Source organism: Myiozetetes cayanensis, unplaced genomic scaffold, assembly GCF_022539395.1.
Source record: "Myiozetetes cayanensis isolate MyiCay16 unplaced genomic scaffold, myiCay2020 scf4, whole genome shotgun sequence".
NCBI classification, from domain to species: domain Eukaryota; kingdom Metazoa; phylum Chordata; class Aves; order Passeriformes; family Tyrannidae; genus Myiozetetes; species Myiozetetes cayanensis.
In genome coordinates, this window is record NW_026087631.1 from 64,578,095 (window position 1) to 64,602,518 (window position 24,424).

The 24,424-nt window shown below is 43.4% G+C and overlaps 1 protein-coding gene across 2 annotated transcripts in view; it reads right to left on the reverse strand.

The window, feature by feature from the left end:
• DNAI1 (dynein axonemal intermediate chain 1) overlaps window positions 1-24,424 on the reverse strand; it is a 142,330-nt gene that overhangs the window by 43,489 nt on the left and 74,417 nt on the right. For both annotated transcript variants that reach the window (XM_050328807.1, XM_050328805.1), the window contains 3 exons: window positions 13,292-13,381; window positions 8,482-8,566; window positions 6,524-6,603 (listed from right to left, as the gene is read on the reverse strand). In XM_050328807.1, the coding sequence (XP_050184764.1) occupies window positions 6,524-6,603; window positions 8,482-8,566; window positions 13,292-13,381 (255 nt within the window). The remainder of the gene's footprint in view (window positions 1-6,523; window positions 6,604-8,481; window positions 8,567-13,291; window positions 13,382-24,424) is intronic.

The following is a 24,424-nucleotide window of genomic DNA, read 5'->3' on the forward strand; positions in this document are numbered from 1 at the left end:
GAGCTTCTCCTGAAGCTCAAATTCCTGCAAAAGATGACTCTCAGTATTCCTGTGGCCTCCCTGGATCTTCTGGGCTGGCCAAGAAGTGGTGGCTGCTAGCCAGGGGTGCTACAGAAAATCAGTAATTTAGCACATGCTGTTTCACCCCATTTGCAGGCAATATCAAGTTCCCCTCTGCAATACACAGAGATAGGAACTGAAGTTGTCTGGTTGGATTTACAGCCAGAGCCAGGGCCCATTTTCCATTGTGGGAGCTCTACTACCTTCCTGCCAGCCCAGGATCCTGCTGTGTCTCTAAAAAGTCCGAATGAAAGACAGGGGAAAGCATTCCCTGTGCTGCTCAGGAGCACACAGCACTGTGTGCATTTGAAGCACTGCAGTTAAAACCATCGGTAACAGCTCTCTCAGCACAAGAATGTCTTATCAGACTTCTGGATCTAAAGACTTTGGAAACTATAAAACACCCTTCCCTGCCAACACCCTGGACAGCCTGCTCAGAGATTCTGTCCCACTACACGACTCTGCAGCTCTTTCTGTTGTTCTGCTTGTGACTTCCTGGAGGGGTATGGGAACGACCAGAGGTTGGCCAGGACTCAGAGACAACCCCAGCGTCCCGGTGGGCCCTGCTGGAATCCATCCAAGAGCAGCCTGGGTCAGACCAGCAGCACCACCACTGCAGGTGCTACTGAATGGCAACATGTAGAATGCCTACAAGAGGTGAAAAACATTTGTGAGCCTTGGAAAAATCACTTTGTGTGTGAGCTTATGAGGGAGAGAGGGAAATTACAATTGACTTGACTGCAAGGTGATTTGATGCAGATCCTGTCAGTTCTGTGTAAACAGAAAAATCCCCTCGGAACACACTAGAAGTTTCCTTCACTGGCGACAAGGATCTTATCTCACATGAAATGTCTTCTTGCTTGTGTTCTCACACGCAACTGTATCCACAAGGCAGTTTGGGGTTGGTTACAGGATTTTCTGTCTGTTTCCTCAGTACTGTCACAACAAGGACTTTTCAGCACCTTTCATTACTCCCTAATGAATGCAGTAATACATCATCTGCCTGAGCAGCAGGATTGCTGAAGTGTTACATGACTTTAATTCTTGCAAACCAAAGCTCTAACTAATCATAAGGCTTAACTATTTATTACACATGACACTTACTGTCTGGGTACTCAAACCTGTTCACTTGTGCAGGCACTGGATTAAGGATGTTAAACCATTCCTACAGCAGCAGCTCCTACATCCCTGGGAGGCTTGTTGTGGTAGGAAACAGAAATAAGAAAGTGGCTCATGCCCCACTGAGATTTACTGACAGTGTCTATAGCTTGCTAATAGTTTGTTGTATACTCTGAGTTACTGTCTCTGCATGTAATTGTGGGATGGAAATCTCCTTTAATGGCTTGTTTCATAACTCCATAACTCTTAATGTTCAGCCATCAGGAAAATTGGTACTTGGCTTGTTTTGAAAATCATTTTGCTGGGAACAGACAGAATAGGTCACAAGTAATTAACACATGAGAAAAGCTGCTTTATCCATCTGTCCTTCCAAGTATGTGGATTGAAGGCCTCTAATACATGAAAACTTTGAAGAGTGAGATCTGAAACAGATTTGTCTGCATCCAACAGCACTGTAATGCTCGATGCTCTGTTTTCAAACCTTGTGGAGGCTGAGCCTTTGGTCTGTGTAGCTCTATGGGCACTGGTACAGGAGACACATCATGCTCTGGGGTGTGCTGATCCACAGCACTGGCTTTGCAGTCTGCACAACAGGAAAGGGATCTGTGGTTTTCTTCTATGAAATCAGTAGGGCAGATTCCTAACTGTGCCCCTTGTGAGATATGAACCTTGTGTGCCTGCTTTAGCCTAAAGGCACTCAGTGTGCTCCGGCAGTGCCTGCCAGCCCTACACCACATTCACCACAACCTTTGTCATTGTCTCTGAGTAAAAGACAGGGCCATGTTCTTCCCAAGATGCATTTTGAAGAAACAACACAAACTTTGAGAAAAAGCTCAGAAAATAAGTATGACTTTCACAAATAAAAAAGTTCATGAGCTAAGTAGAAGTGCTGGCAAAGTCTTCCCCTACTACTCAGTTTAAGAACCCTACAGTTACTAAACATGTCAGAATGAAAACAAAACCACTGGAATATATGACACCTGACGGGAGAGCTCTGAAGAGAATGATTAGATTCAGGGAAAAGGCATTTGTGCAGCCTGTCTGATCTTCTAGAGCACTGCTCCAATTTGCTGGAAGTGTTTTTCTCCTATTAAAATGATGCTCTATGTCTGTGAATAGTAAACGGTATTTTTATGATGAGACAGGAAAACAAAAATTTATCTATGGCAATACAGGAAACCGGTACAAAGATGACTGTTGACAAGGCTACAAAACATGGGGGAGGAATACTAGGAGGAAAGGAGAACTCTGAGGATACAAAACTTATGAATAATCTTCATTAAGAGCACTTCAGTTTACGCTAGACGTTAGTCTGACACAATACACCCCCAGATCCACAGTGAATGGATGGTTATTAGTGTCCTTATAAGGCAGAGGGTTTCTTCAGTTCACTAACAGAAACACTGAGAGTCTACGCAATACAGAAATAAAAAAAGCAACTTTTTTCCAGAGAAGGTTTGCATCTGGCAACGGAAAGAGAGCATTGCACAGCACTGGAAACCCCCTGGTAGCTCAGGACACCCAGGTGCTCTTCAGAAACCACTGACACAAAAGCGTTCCTTGCTGTTGTGGACAGGCCTGTTACCAGAGCCTCTTCTTAGCTTTAGTTCAGTGCTACTCGTGGGCATCTGTAACAGAAATGCTAAGATTTGCAGAACAGCTTACAAATGGAAATTGAGGCATGTGAACACAAGGGGAGAAACAACAGGAAATGGTAAAAGAAAGAATCTGTGGTAATTGATGGCCAATACAATCAGTCCGGAAACAACAGGACAGAACACATAGAAGCCCCAAAGATAAAGTGGTAGGAAGATGAGGAATGGAACTCAAGTCATAAAATATCCAGACAAGGAAAACAACTTTGCATAAGACAAAGCAAGACTAGACATCGAGGCAAATGATCTCTCTATTAATAAAGCGACACTGGAAGTCAGAGCCTGTCCAGAAACCAGTTTGTTACTGTCACTTAAGGGAATCTCAAGAGATGTGATAAGGCTTCAACGGCCACCATCCTTTGTCATCTGTACAACCACATAATTCTGTCCTGAACACAAAGAGACAAATGTTCTGGTGCTTAGTATGAGAGAAGGAGTATGAGCAAAATTAGTTTTGTTTAAAATTAGAATAACCTTTTCCTTGTATTCAGTCTTGCACTGAGTTTTATTATATTCATTTGTTACACTCTCAAACTGCCTAAGACTGAACAAAACCAAAACCTTTATTACATGAAAAGATTCAAATCTCCTCACAACTTTTCTGCTGAAGGTCTGCTTACTGGGAAGTAATTCTGACCAAAGACTTAAAGCCACAGTAATGTTTCAGTATGAATCTCAGAGACCATACTTTTTGATATCAAAGCTGAACAATTCCTAAACAGCAAATAAGATATGCAAAGAAGCATACAGAATTGCATTACAGAACCATATTAATGCAGAAACAGTTTCTCCTCTACATAAACAGGCAATAGATAGGTCTGTGGGTAATTAAGCTAATGATTTCTTGGCTTCAGAAATACTATTAACTAAGCCATTTTCAAAACTTCCCCATAATTGTTCTGCAGCTAAAAATTAACATATCATCATGTTATTTGTGGGCATGCCTGGTCTCTGGGGGAAAAAAACCCACAATCCCACACACACAAAAACCCCACAAAAAAACGCACAATAAAATACCCAAACAACAAAAAATCCCCCATGTTTCTCTGAAATTCACTTTCGGGTTTTTTTTGGTTTTGTGGGTTTTTTTGTTGTTGTTTTTTTGTTTTTGTTTTTGTTTTTGTTTTTTTTTTTTAATAAATCATCTCAAATTTGGCCCATTGGAGAGCAGCCCATGTTTGATCCCTGACTCAGACAACATGTCAGGAGTCTGTCCCTCTCTCTCAACATGCAGTGGCAAGGGCAAGTGCGGCAGAGACTTGAGTAGCTCACCCTGTTTAGCCATAGGAACTGAGAGCTGCTCAGGCTACTGTGGCACTGTCCCTGCCCCCAGCATCCAAGCAGAGCAAGGCTCCAGGAGGCAGTCCACATATAGCTCCAGTAATGGGTTCACATGTACAGTGTTTCAATAAAGCGCATGATGGTAACCTTTTCAGAAATGTCTGGAGCAGCAGCTGATCCCAAAACTTTTGAAACTGCTTGTAGCAAACTCTTTGGGGATGCTGAAGGTGCAACCCCTCTTCAGCCTGTTTTTTGTAGATACTATGGAGATATAGATAGCTGCTTGTGCTAGACACAAGATTTCTCTTCCCAGTGTTAACTCCTACATTCTGATGGAAGATTGGCTCTTCCTGCCCATGGGAAGATCAGACTTTTATAGGGCAGTGCTGCACAATGTGACAGTGGTCCCACTTTTCACTAAGGCTCACCAGTGCAACAACGTTGTGAAAGGGAGGATCCTTTGTAACAGTATCTCTCTGCATTTGTCCATCCAGTAAGTGGTTAAGACATCTGTGTGGCTTCATTGCTGAGATCACTTCTCAACGTTAAAACCCTATCCTAGTTCTTGTTTTACTGAAGATCACCCAAGGCAGAAATACCTACAACTTTTCCAAGATAAATGCTGCCAAATTCTCTTCCTATCCAATGCTCCTCCATGAGGAATTTCCTTTCCTACATAACTCAACCAGAATACCAGCCTGAACATTTCTCCTGAAGTATAACTGGTGGCCCTCAACTCACACTGACATCCACTGTCAAACTCACCAACATCCATCACTTACAACACGGTGAAAGTTAAAACATGTGGTTTCCTACTGCCTTTTGGTCAGGACTAGACACTGCAGTACCCATCAAGTTAGAGTACAATACCCAGGGTACCAGCTCCCGTGGGCAACCAGACAACTCAGAACATCTGTCCATGACTGTACAGATGCTTTGTATCCTGAAAGCATCAACAAAAAGCCATTGCACCTACCTCAGTGTCCACTGCCCAACAGCTCAGCCCCCCTCCACTCCTCCCACCTCCTTTCTGCACCTGTCTTGTCCAAAGCAAGTGGAACCCTCAGAAACCCTCCCTGGATACTGCCTGGCAAAGGGAGAGTTTTCAGTCAGCATCATCCCTCTGCAAGGGACACATATTTGTTAAGTACAACTTGCCTAAATGATTGATACTGATTTCAGAATATTATTTCCTTTGGGTTCATATTCTATTTCCTGTTCCTTTTGCAGGTGGGATATGAGGAAGGAGATTACATCATCCTCTAGGGATGGCTAGATTCATCTGCTCTCCTTGTCACCCATCCGCTGATGGTCCATCAACCACACTCGAAGGGCTGTGGCTACAGACTTAACAGAGCCCCAAAGCCATCTCAGAGGAATGCAATGCAAAAAACAGGTGTATGAGTAAGAGGCTACTGGCTTTATTTTCAAGGCTAAATACAGCAGAACTCAAAACTTCCTTTTTTTAACTTGATTTCTTAAGAAAACATGATGTCTGTGTCCTGTCTGCTCACCTCTCCTCATAAACAATTTTGACCTAGCTGGCAATTTAAGCCAAAACTGGATGCATGTAGGACTTGGCAATATTAAGGTCTTACACATTCTGTGAAAAAGGATGGCCACAGAATACAAACATCTGGGCAGTGCCCCCAGCATGGGAAGGGCAAGCACAGCTTGGCTGCTGCCCTCACCACATGGTTGGAGCTGGCTGGCTGACAGCTCCCAGCTGGAGCTGGACACCAAGGCATCACGCTGCAGGACAGCACTGGAGGGGAGGTAGCCAGCAGTGTCTGCAGGAACCAAGGATTACAGTGTGGAGGTGGAATCACCAGGCTGAGGACACCATGGGGTGATCAGGAAGAGAAAGGTTTGTGTGGGTGGCGATGAACTGGAGACAGGAGAGCAAGGAGAAAGTGCGACTGGATGTCTTTTCCAACCTAAACGATTATATGTTTCTGTATAATTGTGGAAGGGAAGGGCTGCAGGACATTAATCCATAGGAAATATGGCTTCATTAGCCTCACTGCTCATGGGATAACAGGACTACAAAGGAAAAGTGCTGATATTTTTCCTGCCATTTCCCCATAGCCATGAGGACAGAGGATCAATGCCTTTTAACTTCTGCTCTGATCATACTTAGCATTTCCCTTTCACAGCTGCAATCCACAAAGCATATTCTGGGATGCAGTTTGCATGAAAAATGTTTCTGCAAAATAGGGTCTTAATTGGGCCTGTGCAGACAGCTCCCTGTGACCCTCTGCAGTGCTGTGGTCTCAGACTCACCACAGGGCAGGGCTAGGGCAGGACTGGGCTCTTTGTTACCACCTGAGCAAACAGTTCGGATTATGAACGTGAAAGACACATATGGGTCACGGAGTGTAAAACAAAGAATAAAGAATCATTCCTACCTTATAGATCTTTCCCTCTTCAGTACCAACAAGAAACAAATAGTCTATCTTTTTGTGAAAATCAAACGATGTCCCACAGCCTGTCAACAAAAAAAAGGTCTGTCAGACACAGAAGTGGTTCAGCTGGCCAGCACATGCTCCTTGCCTATGGTAAACACACACTGCCTGTGTTTTCAGAAGTGATTTATTAGCCAGAAACTCCCCAAAGAAATTAAAGCCACCCCTTCTGCTAGCACTTTCCAAGCTGTGCCTGTCCCCAAGACCTGAAACTTGAAAAGCCAAGATGGAGACAGGGAAAAGGGAACTGAAAGAACTGGAAGGGAACTGGAAGAACAGTTTAGACTGGGATTCATTTTGGTAAGTATTGAAAATGCCTTGTAGAAATGCAAGCATTGTGTGTATCAGGCCTCCATCCTATGGAGAAAGAAGAGATATTTTCTGTTTGTTTACTATCCACAAAAATATAAATGGTTTCCCATGCATAAAAGAGCCCAGAGGGGAATAACCACATCATACCTCCCTGGGCTCTTTTTGTCCTTAACTCTGAATCCATTTAGCAGGCTCACTTCAGTAAAGCCAACAGCAAAGGATGCAATTTGGGAAGAAAGCCTCTGCTAGGCATAGAGGATCTTGTTAATGTCAAAAGCCCTGAATTGAGCAACATTGTGAACTGTGTTAAAACAGGTGTCAACCACAACAGGATGTGACTCATTGAAATTTCGTGGCTTCTGCTCCAGAGGCAGATGCGTCATTATCCAAGGAAACCAATTCACATTTTGGTGAAGGAAAACTTCAGCGGGATTCTTGAGCAGAAGATGAGATGTTTGCTGAGTGCCAGAGCAATTTTAGGCTGTCGACCATCAGGGACACAGGGGCACCCACCCACAGCGACCATCAGATAAGAAACAGGGACACACAGACAAGGCTCAAAGGCACATAGTTACAGAGAACTTTCTGCACAGGCAGCTGTCTTAACCATTATGTCTTTAACGTTAACAAAATGTGGTTCTCAAGGGAATTGTTAAGGAAATTTCAATCCTCTAATACCCTCTGAATTTTTAACATTTAAATAGATTGTTAAATATTCAAGACAAGCCTTTGAAAATCCTTTTCCCAGTAACATTAACAAATAATCCCAAAGCCCCTGAGAGTTCTGCAGTGTACTGCTTTAGCTGGTCTTTTGCAACCTACGTGGTGCTGCAAACCTTCTCACTAACAACCTGTTCAGCAGCTACTACCCTAGAAACACAGCAATTTTTAAATGCAGAGTAAGGGCAGCCTCCAAACATAGGTCCCATCTTCTCAGCCAAAAGCAGGTGCAGAAGGATGATAAGAGGATTCTTTAAGGATTCCCATGTGTAATCCAGGACCTACAGAGCTGACTCATTCCATCCTGGCTGTAACACAGGATGGTCAGGATGAGAGGATTCATCCTAGAAGGACTGCACTGACTCCACTGTCTCTGGAGGGAGCCTAACATAGTAGATCAGAATACATGCTGTGCTTTTAAAGAGCTAAAACCTGATGAGGCACATTCCAACACTGGCTGGGTGAGCTGTGCACTCAGAAGAGGGCAAAGGTTGCTTTTCATCTTGATTTTGCCAGTCCAGATTAATGTCTGACAGAAAGAACAAACTGTCTTAATTTTGACATATACAGGTAATGCCTGTGCCTTACCCATACAGAGATATTCCAGTGAAATGGACACTTTTTGAATTAATGTTCAATTCATCATTTTATGAAAGTAGAGACAATAAGTAACCAGCAAAATGCGACTCAATTAGTGGCCATTGCTCCAGCCAGACTTTGCCCTACTACATGATGAAAGTAAGGAGGCGTAACCCTCCTTCAGCTCCTTCCCATCTCAACACTCTGCTCCCAAATTTAATTTCCCAGAATGACTGATTAGAGGCTTTGTGTCAGTAATTAATCAGCATGGCAAGGACTTGGGCTCTTACCAAGTGTTTGCAGCTGCAGCCCCTCTGGCCCCTGCATCGTTCCCTCTACTGACAGCTTGATGACATCCATATGAACCAGCTCATTCTGCAGGCAGAGGAGATTCCACATGAATAACATGCTTTGCAGCAACAATACAGAGACATTCAGTACTTTGGAATGGCAAATTTTATGGAGGAATTTTTAAAAGCTGTCCAAAAGTTGCTTAATGTTTCACATTTGGCAACTTGCTAACACGCTTTACATAAAACCTTCAGGAAACTGATGCTTTGGTGCACTGGAACTGAAAGACAATGACTGGTAAATTACTTCAACACATGCTGCTGACCTGGAAAACTTTGGGTTTCAGGGTCAATGTGTTTTAGTGAAGGTTGACACAGTCAGAAAATCACTGTGTTTACTTAAGTCACCCTGTGTGGTTTAAGACTGGTATTTCCTAGTCTCGTGGAGCTAACTAAACCCCACACTAATGGATAGTAACTTAACACCTTGCCAGTCTTTGCTTCTTAACATCTCCTGTTATCCCCAGAGAAGTCTCAGCTCCCAATACTCACAACTTCATGGGCTCTGAGATTCAAATGACAACAACATCCAGCAAGCAGCTTCACCAAGGCAAAAGTGTCCCATGTTTCTGTTCTCAACAGAGCTCTGAAGAGCTCTCATCACCAGCCACAACACTGCTGTGCCAGGTGGTGTATGAAGAGGGAAAAAAGGCTCTGTCCTGAAGAGTTTATAGTCAGGGTGGGAGACAGAAGACAGATGAAAATACATAAAATATGGGTGAATATGAGGAAACTACCAGAGGGTAGATACACTCTCAGACTAGCTTTGGGAGTTAAGATACCACTGCAGAGTGGAGTTGGTTGTAAATATAGGAATACCCTGGGGCTCCAGAGGTCTCTTCCAACCCCAACCATCCTGTGATTCTCTGATTCTGTGATAAAAAGAACAAAGAACTAAAGATTAGTGAGCAGTGTGGGCTGTGGAGACTGGATGTTATAATGAATCTGCAGATTTCCCACTGGAGCACTGTGAGAACAAAACATAACTTCTTAGCTCAGTGAATTAAGCTGTAGTTGAAGCTTCTCTAAGCCCAGAGCAGGACTCAGGTAGAAAAAGAGATTCTGCCTGACAAACTCAATCTCACGGAATTCCATGTTGAGGAACATGGGAGAAGACCTTGAGAGCATCTATTCATTACTGCACTTCAGAGAGGACAATGTTCTATAAGGCATTTTCATTGTATTCTGGGGGTAAAAATTTACGGAAGGCTCAAGAAAGGTCAAAACCCATAAAGTAATGCACTTCCTTCTCTCTAATTCTCAGTGCTGCACACCCACACGCCCTGGCCTATTGATGGCAGTAAATTGTTTTCTCTGCTGAGAGAGCAGCAAGAAGCATGACAGACTCCTGCAGAGTTCTACTTTAGTGGCTCTTCTTGTAGCATGTGAGTTACAACAAGTAAAATTCAGTCAGTAAAGGCAGGAGAGACGTTAAGAAGGAAGCCATATATGCTGGTGTATTTGAGGTAGAACTTGAAAGTGCAGTACCCAGAGCAACCAGGAGCAGAACATATTCCACTGCACATCTAAATAGCACTGGTGGGCTGTTGGGAATGTAGTCAGGACATGCTGAGCAGGCATTTGCCTCTGCTCAAGTTCCCAGCTGTGCCTGCTCTCCAGAAAGCATGTGCTCTGTCCAAACCATGACTGATGGCCACGAGTCTGTTCTGAAGAGCAGCTCTGGAGTTGCCTGCAGCTGATCATGTTGATATATCCAGTATGGCAGGCCCAGAATGTGGTAGCACACTATCTCTGTGTTCTGGTAGAAAGACAACAGGAGACCTTCTTTCTAAGTACACACCCTTCTGCAGCCTTCCTCTGAAGGCAAATCCCAGCACCTCCATCTGGCCAAAGCCCCCATGGACAGCTTCTGTAGCCCCTCTCCTCCACAAAGGATCTTACTTGTGCAGATTTCCCAGTCATGTTGCTTTTATCTTTTAAACAGTTTCACAGCCTGAAAAATGCATCTGCTCCTGGGGCTATTTGTCGCTAGAGCTGTTCACAGATTTCTCTGGGTAAACAGACTGCTGACAGTTTGGCCTTCCAGGAATACTGAGCAATAATATGTTGCTTCTGCCTAATAATTGTAGAACACTTTGTAAGCATTAGTGAATCAGGCCTTGCAGCTGCTTTTTTCCCTTTAGTTGTTATTAGCCTCCAGTAATGAAGGAGGCCCAGAGCTGTTCATAATTTAGCTCTAGGTCACGTAGGGAGGATGAACTATGACTTCTAATTAAAGCTGGGATTGCTGAGCATCAGCCTGAGAAGCGATGCCATGCTGCATCCCAAACAACTCCTTGAAGTGGCTCTGATATCTCTCCTTTTTGATAGGCAACATGTGCACCCAAAAGTCATCCAGTTGTAGAAGTCCTGCATCCTTCCTTTATGATGACCCAAAGCCAAGTCAAAACTGTTAATGTGCTGTTTCATGAAGTTTGTCCACAGTGCTTGTGACCATTTTTAACAGAGACAAACACTACAGTCAAGGTAGATCAGCTGTTCCTGGCTCATCTGACAACTCTTCTACCAAATTCTTGAGTGCGGCTTGCCAATATTCAGATGGAAGTAAGAATGAATTTATTCATTTTGTGCTCTCAGCTTTGGAAGTGTCAAACAGCTATCAGTGTTTGAAGAAGCTTTATTTCTGGGTAGTCCTGTCAAAAAGATTAACGAAGAACTCTTTCATTTATTCCCTATTTGCACTACGGATTTGAAGAATAGAAGACCTCTGGAGTATCTTCAATTTTATTCTAAAGAAAACCCAGAGATGGCTCTTCTGTAAAACTGGAATTCAGGAAGATTGTCCATTTCTCCTTGCTGGATATAAAACTACAGACTGTAACAAAACACCCTTTTCATTCTGCTTTTTGCTTTCCCTGTCGAATCTCTGTCAAAAAAAACCAAAAAACAACCAACCAATCAACCAACCCAAAACAAAATCCAAACCCAAACCCAAAACAAAAACAAAAACAAAACACAAACAAACAAAACCAAACCAAAACAAACAAAAAACCAAAACAGCACCAAAAGTTTTGCTCTTTTCCACACCTGCCTACCAGGTACATACCAGCTCTGGTAATTTCACCCAAAATCTTAAAACAGTGCTTTTCACAAGCGTATGTGAAACATAGCCAAGTTTAATATAGTAATGCAAGGAATAAGCAGAAATGACATTGTGCTAAGTGGATGCAGATCTTAGATGTCAAACTAAGGATGTTTAGGACGAAATATCTACATGCTCAAGGGACAGAAAAAACATAGTTTATGATGTGGGAACATGGTTAAGCACTGCTGAATCACAGAAATATTCCCTCTAACAGGTGAATTGCTACCAGAGTCCATCTGTAGACTCTTAGGTTGTCCCAGTTGTGGCATTTCTCTGAAGAGGCTTCACCCAGTGCTTCCTGCCTCTTAAGGTGACTCCATGCTGAGCACATTCAGTTACTGGGGCTCAGCTGGTAAGTGTAACCTGCCAAGTAGACTCAACTGGATGTGTTTGGCTCTAGGTATGTATTGCCCACCTCAACATAAATCTTTTGGGCATTTCTATTCAAGGGATAAAGTGCTGGGAGCTGAGTGAGGGGACACTGTTAGCCTGCCTTTTTCCAGGGACCTCTCACAGCTCTTTTGGGAGAAGGACTTGGGACACACTTCCAGAAGGGATTTTTAATTCTGAAGCTGCATGTGTGAACCTGGAGGAGTCTATAAAAAATAACTCCGAAATCTGTGCCCTACCTGTGTTGTATGTGCCTACCCTGTTCATTAGAAGAGGCTCCTGCTCCCGAAGTGAACATGACACTAAGATTAACATATAAAGCTAGACATGAATCCCTGCCATGGCAGAAAGCCCTAAAAATTTCAGAACACGTAAGCCTTAATAGTTTGGTATAACACTGAAAAATAAGCATCCAAGGATGTAAAGAAATTTCTTTGCTTCCTAGGAAATAATGGGGCAACTGCTTCAAACTCATGTTTAGGGCAATTCAATTATTATTTTAGTAAAATATTGGAAATCTTCAAATGTAAAATGAAATGGGTAACAGAAAAAAAACACAAGTTGAGATTCAGAGACACAAATTTAAGAGTCATTTTAGGACATTAATGGTATGTTTCTATCAATATATGTACTCCAAAAGAAGAAAATTATCAAAGGCAGGGCATGCAAACTAGTTAACAGAGTTGTGTTGGGTGTGAGCTGGCAATGACATGGCAGGGGAAAGTCTCTGCCTGCATGATAGTATGCTGCCATCCCACTGCAAATGTGAGCTTCCTTGGTGCTCCTTTGGCCTCATGGGGAGAAATTGGCATTGACCCTCTCCCATTTCAAACCAGAATCTGTAGGGGAGCATATTGGGGGTAAGACTCTTGAAGCTGTGGAAGAAAGCAGATTATTCTGTTCTGTCTCTGAGTGACCCTGCTGGGACAACGGAAGTTTCAGAGCAAGGACCAGTCGTGAATTTCTGCTGCTGTCAAGGAGGAAAATAATCTGTCATTTTCAGGTCCATGCAGTGCTACAGGTGCAGGCAGGATAAAGGTCAGATCCTGACAAGGAGTGGGCTGGCTTTACTCATTTCAGAGTTTAACATGGAGACCCAGACCCAGCTGTGACTGCACCTGCAATCTTTTGCTGGCACTTCTTTTCAAACCCAGCTCACTGGAAATAAAAATAAAACTAATAAATCATTGACATTTTGAGGCAATTGATTATAACTTGACAGACTGGAAAAATGAATTGCCACCTATTGTTTACCTTAACTAAAGTCCATGAAACAATCCTTCCATCTGAGGAGACAGAGAAGAAGTTTGAATTGTTGTCCATGTCATCCTTCTGCCACTTGACCTTAAAACAAGAAGAAACAATAAGACAGTCCCAGTCAGCACCGGGCACTTAGCATTAACAGGATAGAGTCCCATGTCCTCAGCAGGGTCTTCTGAAATCCTTCCTAAAGAACAGTTGGTTTCCACCCCAGAGGGAATGGCAGGTATGAACACTTACCTCCACAGGCAGTTTTAGTTTAGTGCTCTCACTCACTTTCCTTCAGGATGCTCCAGCAAGGGGGCAAAGCCCCTCACTTAGAGGCTCAGCATCTATTCATGGCCATCTTCCCCAGCAGTGACTGGATCACTGCCACCAAGGAGGGGCCTTGTGAGGTGTCTGAGCTACTCACTAGCACTCTGCAACATTGCACAACACCGTCCCAGAGACCCCCAAGACACCTCCAAACACCATGAGCAGTGCCACAAAAAGGTCTCCAGGCCCTTCAAAAACTAAGTCCTTCACATTTGACTAATTACTCCAAGTGCAGTGGCATATGGTTACCCTTCAGCCAGACAACCTCAAACTAGCTTTCTGTCCCTGCGTGGGGCACAGACAAGCCCTTGCAAGCAACGTGTGACATGGGTCCTTGGGGCACCTCTGCTTCAGGGAGACGAAAACATCTCCATTAACACCGAAATCCTCCCTACACCTTCTGTCTGCTTTTTGACTGTGACAGTTCAGCAGGAGACATTAGAACTCAGATAAATGGCTTACAGTTTAGAAGAGATATTTCAGTTAGACCAAAAGCATTAAGAATGCTCGATTTTCAGATCTGGGAATTCAATCAGAATGAGGGGAAAAGGATGACTTGTCACTGGGTCTGTCAGCACACACTCCTTTGGGCATCTGTCAGTTCAGGATGGGGACAAGCCCTTCAGAAGGTTCTGCTGAGCTTTTCAAAGGTATATCTGTTCCTGTCCAAATAGTGCAGCAGATGAAGTGCCCTAAACATCATCCCAAAAACATGATAAATGGGCATGATTATCCTAGAGCTTACCAAATACTCTATCCATGACCACCTATTTATCTGGTACCTATTCCAGAAAACAAGCAATATTCTCAATACTTTAATTACACAGATTGGGTATTCCTATGACAGTTCCTTGGGAAAAACTGATAATTCTCTTTTGTAAAATTGTTTATACCGTTAAGTTCCGTGGAGCATGAAAATTCAGCAAGAGACTCAGCAACGAGTAGTTAACCCTCTAGAGAACAGGTTTCCTACCTATTACTCACTCCTCTGAGGAAGAAAAAATAAAACCTAAAAAGGAATCCATCTGAGAATACATCAAAATGCAGTTTCATGCCTGCAAGATACAACAGAAGAGCCTTGAGTGGCCTATACCTTTGAACATCCTTGCCCAGGTCAAATTGTAAGTCTCCATGTGGAACCACTTCTGCTATCTGGCATTAAAGGAAATAATTAAAGGAGATAATTCAATATGGCCCAGAACACAATGGTTAATGATAAAAAGACAGGTTCAACAGCACAGTGATTGCCAAGGCTGGCCATTGTGCACAAAATGTGCCGGCTACATCTATTCCAGGAACACCTCCCTTGGATCGTGAGCTACTGCTGACAGTGACAGTCACCAGCAGCTGCGTCAGATGAAGGGGTTGGTGTAGTGAGGAGTTTTAATTCAAAGTGAGAAATGCAGACCTCAGGGGGATTGGTTACAAAAACATGCCCAACATGCCTCATACTGGGCACAGAAAAAGGGTCATTTTTTCAATCAGAGATTTAAAAAATGTCACTTTAAAACCGTCTGACAATAAGATGTTTTTATATGTTCAACATAGCTCTGCTCTAACTCATATTCTTTCTCTTGAGCTAACTTTCACAAATATTTGAGAAAAAGAGTCACACTTCCTAGCCCATCACACCAGTGGAAAATACATGGATGAAGGTTCAGCAGCTGTAGTCCATCCCCATCACCCTGTTCAGACACCAATGAGTCCTCATGTCCACATGAACACAGTGTGTTGCAGGAACCTCATCTGGAGGTGACCAACAACACCAGAGCTATCATGAGCTCATGGGGGGGTTTCCCAAGCCAACCTTTTTCAGCATTCCCCAAGAAAAGAGGTTTTCCCCCCGGTTTGCCCACTCCAAATACCCTCTCTCTGATGGAGATCTATTCAAGTAGTCTACTGATGGTACTCAGTTAGGAGTCACATCTATTTCTCTTGATCCATTACACAGATAGCTGGATTCACCAGCCCCAGGGAGTAAGTAGGTTGGCTTGCTTGGGATACTCCTGCTAGCACATTCAGAGCAGTCAACAGTAGCTGAGTTAGGTACCTACTGTGGACAGCGTGCAAATAGTCCCTCAGGGGCATCAGGCTCTGCCCTCAGATGACCATCAGCAGCTTTCAGGGATGTTAGCTCGAATTTCAGGAAACAGAAAAATTGGCACTTATAACTTTCAGTTTTCCTTCAACACCTCTGACACCTTAATAGTGTTTGTGATCTTTTTCCTCCTGATCTCTGAATCCCATAAATGCTTATTAGAGTAATTAGCCCTCATGATACTGCAATCAAATCGGGCATCTGCTCAGAACTGGCCTTTTCTCTGCTCCCAGAGGCCTGTCAACATGGCACAACCTCCTGTCATAAGCAGCATCCACACTGTGTGGGGTGAAGCATTTGAGGAGAGAACCAGGCAACTGTCTGTGCAGTGGCAAGAAGTTAATTCTTCCCTGAAGCATGTGGTAATCAACCCAGGATTTCAGCTGTGTGAAATGATTTAAAGCAAAAGCTCAATTATGATACACTAAGAGTAAAGAAGTACATGAAAAAGGAAAGTGTGTGCAAACAGCAGAGACAAGCAAACATAAAGCAGTAAGCATTTTCTGTCCGTGATCATGATGACATCTGTAACAAAAGTAAGGATCTGGCTGCCATTTTTTCAGCATAATCTTTAACATGACTCTTTTTGTAGTGCAAAATTAGTGTGTGAAACTCACTGCTGTTAGAAGAGCCTACCACTTTTCATTTCTTAAAGCATGTTTATTTACAAAAAAGATGAGACTATTCAAAACCTGATTTATTTATAGAAAAATAGATATTAAGACCTGCATGTTCATTACTATGTACAGCAGGTTAGCAGGGCCACAATCCATTCATTTCTAGCAAGAGAATACTATCATTTTTATCTATGGCAGGTGGTAATGGCTCCTGTGCAGCAGGAGATTAGACCATTTATCCAATCTGATTTGAATGCTCCTATGTTTCTGATGTCATTCACATGAAAGAAATAATGCTTGATCAGTTTTTGTGGCACATAGGCTGTTAGTTTCTTGCTCTGACACAATACCATAGGTCAAAACCACAGGGACCGGGAGGCTGATTTGAGCGTGGTGCAGGCTCTGCCTGCAGTTCTGTGAGGTGACACCAGCTACTGCAAACACAGATCCCCCTGGCTCAACCTTGGCTTGCCAAAACTCAAGTGTGTGATGCCACATGCAATACATGCACATTGATTGATGTGCATAATTCCTTCACTTTCTATTAATTATCCTTCAAGGAGCCCTTTGTTAGCACTGCAGTACCACGGCCCTGCTGACACCTGCCCCATGTGAAACAAAAGCATTTTAGTCATCCCATACCTGAAAAAGAAAGTAATAAAATCTGCTACAGGTAGAGAAGAGGAAAGACAAAGGCATTATCAGATCCTCAGGTCAGCCGGACATGAACTGGCCAAGTAAGATGCTCAGATGACTTTGCCAGGCAAACAACTCCTTGGGCTGCTGAGGAAAGTCCCTGCCAATATGACCTGGGGACAAATTCCTTCCAGTGCCACCCTGGCAATCAGTACACTCCTAGGCAAAGCCACCATGGCAATGCAGGGTTTGGAGGGACCCTGCTCTGAGGTAAGATCAGACACTCCCCTGCCACTGGTGACAATTCACACAGGCTGCTCTCACAAGCCTCCAACAACAGGCACTCAACAATCTCCCTGTAGATACATCAGTGCTTAATTGCCCTTATACAGGAGATTTCCTTTACCAAGAGTCAAGCCAATTACTTCTTACCATCTCCTCAGTGGACACAAAGAACAACAGTTTATTCCCCTTTTTATAATAGTCTTCAAATGGACAAGAAAGGGCTGTTCCTTTCTCCTTTCTCTCCACTCCAACTCAAACCAATTGCTCCAACTGTTGCTTCTGGGTCCTGCCTTCAGGACCACCCCTACAGGGCCACCCTGAGGCAGAGATTACAACCTCCTCCATCTTATATTCTTGCTAATTAATCAGAAAGACACATATCTTCGTGTAACAGCATTGTATTGCTGGCCACTAGCAGTGATCTGCTATACTCTCCTCTTTGGGCACCCTGCCTAAGCTGCCATCCCTTCTTTTGTATCTGTGCATTTAATTTCCCCTTCCTAAATGCAGTATTTGCTCTTGTCTTTATTGAATTTCATCACACTGATTTTGGGAATCTCTTCCAATTTATCAAGAAAATTTTGAACATAATCATGTCCTGAAAAGTGCCTTGTGCTTCCAAAGAGGTTTCCCTATTCTGTAATTGGAGTGGTTTATGAAAGTATTGATCAAAAAGGAGACCAGAACTGACAGCTGGAGGGTCTCACTTGAAGCACATTCAGAGTCTGACAGTGAGCTCTGTATAACTGCTCTTTAAGCACACTTCCTGAGCCACCTGAGCTGCCTCTGTATGGTGATTTTACCTAATTCATATTTCTCTACTTTGGTTATAAGTGTGTCACTACGTGAACCTGGATCAGAAGTGTTAGTCAAGACAAGATGGATAGAGGTGATAATCTTGACTGCCTCTCTCTTCTTCATGAGGCCCATTTCTCTGAAACAAAGGAAAGAAAAGAAATTATAGTGGCTTGACAATTTATTCTGGACAAATGCATGTTGGCTTCTCTGAATCACCTAATCATCTAGACATTTACAAACAGTGTTGCCATTTATTCAAATGCTTTTCCAGTCTTCAAAATTGGTCTGCCTGGTCAGTAATTCTCTGGGTCCAACCCAATCATTTTCCTCCAGATATTTTTTCACTCCTTCCAGCCCTTTGAGATCTTTCCTCCTTTCCCTGGCCATGCTTGTCCCACAAGCCAGAGTGCAGCCCAATGCAATCCTGTGCTATTATCCACACTTTGGCTGTCCCTGTGTCTGGCTTTGGATCCCTGTAGCCTGAGTGAAATTCAGACACTGGTTTCTGGGCTCTGGTACCCTGCCCATGCCACTGTCCCTCCTGCATGCAAGGACAGGACGAAACTTTGAGGAAACACCTGCAGAAGAGTTTTTGCCAGACATTAGCTCTACAGCATCACTGAAAAGTGCTTTGGAGTGGAGGGATGGAGACTATCATATTTCACTCTGCCCATGTCACAGGTACATGAATGTGTGTGGGTCCGTGGGGGACAGTGGAGTGATGCTTTCCCTCATCCATGCACCAGAGCACACTGCCTCTGACTCGAGGTACTCACTCAGTTCAGATCTGTAAATGGACTTACACATAAACACCAGCCTCTGTTTAAAATGCAGGACAGATGTAGCCCCAAAGCCTTCTGAAATACACGTAATGGACTGAAATTGTTCTGGCTACTTCTTTAAGTACTCCAGGGTATGTTTAAGCTGATCTTGCTGATGAGCAAGAGCCTGTCTCATCTAAATATTCTTTAACATGTTCTTTCCCTATTCTGACCTGTGCTTTTATCCTCTTGTTACATTAATCACACTAAGCAGCCAGTCTCAGACACTTATTGTAAGATTAAACAATACAGCATCAAATATTTCATCCTCACTCATAACACTCAATATTAGCTGAAACCTTGCTTTAGTAATGAGCTTATATTCTTCACTCCTTTAACTTCTAATATACTTCCCAAATATTTTCCCCTTCCCTTTTACGACCCAGGATAATGACAGTTCATTTGGCACATCCATTTTCTCTCCATTAATTTAGCTTTGAGCTTTTCCCTAGTACTCGGCATTAGACACACGTCTTTGTTTCTGTGCCTGAAGCATTGCTTTGTAAGTCAGCACTGAGCTGATGTGGCTGCACAAGCCCTCTCAGAGACCTTGCCATTCTGCCCAGCCCAGCAGCTCAGGGAGTTCACCCACCTGCCTCCTTAGCTGAACCATGTAGGTCTCTTGCAGAAGTCCAGCTGTGCATCACAGAAGCACAAGTGCTTTGCAGGTCCTCTCCCAGCCACCCTGCTTTCCCCACACCTCAGACACACACAGTAAGCAGTGGGATTCGGACAATTCTCCTTACATTCACAGTGGCTGAAGACTTTTACTCAAGGCTTCCCACTGGCAAACATCTGCTCCTGGAATAAGGAAGCAAACACAGCAAGGGAATTGGCCCTCAGCTCACTCTAGATGTGCCTGCCCTGGCAGCAAAGCACCGACACAAACCCAGCGTCCAAACCACATTTCCTACGTCTGTGTGCACAAGCTTGGGCCAAAGCAAAGTGCCAGCAGAGCTCTGGGGCTCTCTCAAGGTAGAAGACCTGAACATGTGCTGTGATTTAGCTAGGGCACAGGCTCTCATGGATGCAGTTTGGCTGCATCCATTGCATAATAGCCCAGGTCACCAGGTGACAGATGAACACTGTGCGGGTTCTTGAAAAGATAGACATAGACAGACTAAACTCCAACCAGGAATACCCATCCAAACTCAAACACATTAGCCCAGCTGTGGGCACCTTTGGTCTGTGTATTGGAAATTTTCTCCATTTTGCAGCTGTCCTGTCTTTTAATCTGCCTCAGCATCGTGCTGAGGGCTCATCCTGAAGTGCTAATCTACAATAAATTGCTCCATAGGTCATATCTACTGGAGCCAGCCTGATTTCCCCTGTGCTCTGGTGCAAATATTCTCCTGGACTCCCTTATAGCAGTTTCTGATTGGAGCTGACACAGTTCTCATTTCTTTCCTCTGTCACCTCCAAATGTATTTCTTGTCAGTTCCTGAAAACAACTTTCAGCAAAACACCATCCAGAAACATCAAGTCATTGCCAGCAGAGAAGAAATCTTTCACATTCTCCTCCTGCCAATGACAAATTGCCATTTTTTTTGTTTATTCTCCTCCCCGTGTAACTTGTCTCCACTGTTTGCCAAGGGATCTGCTGCTGTGAAAGTCTCCTTGGACACTCAGCTTACCCCGAGTCTGCTGACTTTTTGTTTTGCTGGAGCAAATAGTTTATCCCTCCTCACTGGTGAGACAAAGTAGTGCATCTCCAACAAAGTCCCCAGATACCTTCCATAAAGGACATTGCCAGCTATTCTTCCTTTGCTGCTTATCGTGTGCCCCAGCCTGACATCGTAAGTGGGCCTGACACCTCCCAGAGGATCCTGTACCAGCCACCACAAGCAAAGCTCCTGTGTCCTTCTTACACTTTGAGCGTATGATACCACTGTGGCAGGAGAAGTTGCGGCTGAGCTCTGGCTATGGACTGGACTTCCTGCCAAAGATAATCACAGGCAGGCAGGCAGGGATGCCCAGCTGGTCCTTCAGTGAGGGGGACCAGGACCATGGAGTGACCAGCATGCCCATCTTGGAGCCAGCACAGCAGAGTGCAGCATAAAGGGCTCCTGTGCTGCAGTGCATGCTCAGCAAAAGAGATTGCTGGTCCGTATCTCTGTTTTTTGCCATTCCTGTGTATTACACTGGGAATCAGACAGCATTTCTGCTGTGGAATGTCTAGTAAGAGTGAAAAATCTCAAAAGTAATAAAACAAAATATAGAATGTAAAGAGCTTTGGTCAATATTGTCATGGAAGACATTAATCCACTTTTTTTTTTTCTCAGGATCCCTGTTGTGAAAGCTTAGTCCCTGTTCACATCCTCATCCCTGAGGTCTAGAAACGGTGATGGTAAAAATGCAGTTAGTCAAGACACAGAAAAGAAGAAGACACCCCACACAAGAAGAACCAGGCCTGCTAAAAGCTGAGCTGCCACTGTCAGACTCACGAGTCTTTGCACATCCAGGACCTTCACAGTGAAAAGCAACCCTTGTGAACTGGGGGACAATACCACCTTTCTGCCACTGCCTGAGACACCTGCAGGGGGAGAAAGTTGGAGGCTCTTTCAAGGGAAAAGTGACTTTTCAGCTCAGGAGCCTGAAGCTTGCGTGGAGGTAAAATCAGATATTCCAAAAAGGTTCATCTGAGCCTCTTCCTCTCAGGTTCCATTTATTGATTAAAGGAAGGCAGGTCCTATAACAAACCACATGTAAAACAGAGTTATTAAGACCTTCCTTCTTTCAGTGACATACAAAAAGATAAACTGTAACTAGACATTTAAAAAAACCCCCAAACTTTAAGGAGCACAGGCAGATATATCTGATTCTGTAAGGCCTCATGAAATTCAGCCTAGGGTGCTTAAGGGAGCAGCTGAAGCAATCTCTTAATTTCACTACAATTACCTATGAAAACTAAAAGAGAGGAGAGCTCCTGTAGGATAAGAACAGGGGGGAAAAAGCCCGCAGGAAACCCCAGAAAACAAAACCTGTTTTGAAGGATAGGTTAAAGGACTGTGGATGAGTCAGCCTAATGTTGAACTTTGAGAGGTGGAACAAAGTATTAAGTCATCCATACATATGTACAGGATAAGAAGATAAGGAACAGAGTATATGGGTTCATTAAAAAAGACCTGGTCAAACAGAATCTGTTTCCTTCCTTTTTAAGGCAACAGGTCTAAAGGAAGGACTAGATGTGTTTTACCTTTAATTTTGTAAGGATCCTGGAATACTCCCTGTGATGTTTTCAGAAGCAAGATAAAGATTTACTATTAAGTGGATGAGTGCTTGAAAATGAATTTCCAAGAGTTTAGTCAGTGGTTCCTTGACAACTTGGGAGAACATCTCTAGATGGTTCCCACAAGGGAATACCCTGGGTTCAGTTTTATACAATATTTTCATTAGTAAGTAGCATAGTGAATTGCAGAATACACAGAATGTTTGCAGATGGCAGAGCTGAGAGACAGAGGATTCTGTCAGGATCAGATTTCAAAGTTATCTCAGCAAACTGTAACATAATCTGAAAACAACAGGTGAAATATGATAAAGACAAGTGTAGAGGGACACAGACAGAAAAAAACCATATAAACATGTAGAAACTAGGGAATTTACAGCTAAGTGACAGTAGCATAGAAAAGGATCAGAGACTGGTGTGGGAATCAGCAAAGTGATACTGCTGGAGGGTGTAGGAATCCTTTTCTCATGCATTAAGAGGTATGTCCTATATAAGACACAGTAGGCAATGACTCCAGTCTGTCAATACTGGTGAAGACAGCTAGACTGCCCAGTGTCACTGGGCAGAATGCACTTCAGGAATGATAACACAGCATCTGCGATAGCATGATGGGAAGAAAAGGGCACTCTCAAGGCCTCTGCTGCTTCTCATTTCTGTGATTCACAAACAGCTCCACATTTCCAGAAAGGAAGGTTTAGTCTGATTTTAAATTCAGTCTCATCTCTCACATGTTTACTGCGTGTCATTTTCAATCATACTGTGACTACTTCATTCACTGCAATAGGTGAGGCTGCTTTGTACAGCAAACAAGTCTTTTTAATGGGAGTAAAAGCTGATGGAGAGAGATATATGAAAATTACTTGTTATTTAAAAATAAATTAATTGAAAAATGTTGCATCTTAAAATCTATGTTTTCTTTTAAATGCAAATGTTTCAGCCATGACAGTAATCTTCAGATAAGGGAGCTGCTAAGCAAAGGAAGGTTCTCAGTGCTATTCTATCCTTTGTCAGAAAAGTTGTTGACATTTTACCATGCAGTAAGATAGAATGGATCAGCTCCAAGTGGTTAGGAAGTAAACTTGCTCCCATGACAGAAACCATCACAGAGATAAGGTCTGCAAGGAGTAACACTTCCTAAAGGTGAACCAGTAATAGTTAAATACTTAGCTGTACTGTTTGCCTTAGAGAGGAAATGGTTTAGAAATCTGATGAATACAAAAATGTTCAAAGATTCCAATGCCTTCCAGTCATTTTGGGTTTCCTGCATTTCTCTTACATCCTTAATGAGCAATTTGGACCTAAGGTACCCCTTGCCATCCCGTCCTACCTATAGCAGCAGAAGGGATTTACTCAGACGTCTCCTTACTTTACCTACTGCATGTTTGTGACAATAGACATGTCAGTTTGAAGGGTCAGGATGGCTGACAGGTTTGTTAACAGTAGACAGGCACTGAAACAAAGGCAGGTTCTTCACCTACCAAGAATTTAGGCAGCAACCAAAGCAGCCAGCTTGGCAGGACTATATCTCACCAAGCAGAGGTGCAGGAGGACAAATTCCTTCAGCAATGCTATGATAACCAAAACCTTCTCAAAACCTCCTGGAACAGAAGACACAGCCCAGCACTGCTTGGATGCTCCAGAAGCAGCCCCCAACTGCAGACTGTCAACATAGGCATAAGACTGGATAATGACTTTATTCACAGCCACCAGCAAATTCCAGGCCTATCTGGTGGAATGTGCTACAAACAATTCCAGAACCTTTCCAACTAATAAATTTACGAATTCTCTTCTTCTAGCAGCAGATGGATACTTGCAAATTTTACTACCAAAAAGCATTCCTGAGATTTTCTCCTCCAAAGTCCTTAAAAGCTTCCTGATAGCTGAGAGAAAACAGCTAAATGAGCTCACCAGCAACAAGGAAACACTTTAAAAGAAACTCCCACATCTTAGTTAGTCCCACAAACACTCCTCTTCTGAAAAATACTGCTCTCCTATACTTAGATCAAATGCTCTCCACATTGATAGCATCTTCCTGGTACTCAGAGCCCCAGGCACCATGTCTTGAGCATCAGGGAACTCAAGGGTGCAAGATCAGCAGAGAGGAGCAAAGAGTCAGGCCCACTGCATCAGCATGTTCACAGATCATCCACAAATTTGGGGCACAGAAAAAGAGTAGCAAAACTTCTCCTACTAAAGACCACATTTCGTGATACTGGGAGGGACTCAGCAGTAAGCAGAGAGCATGACCATGGGAGTGCCACTGATGCAGTGCAAAGGCCCAGCCTGAGGCTTGTGCATCACATGCTTCAGAGATTTATCTGAAGGAAGCAG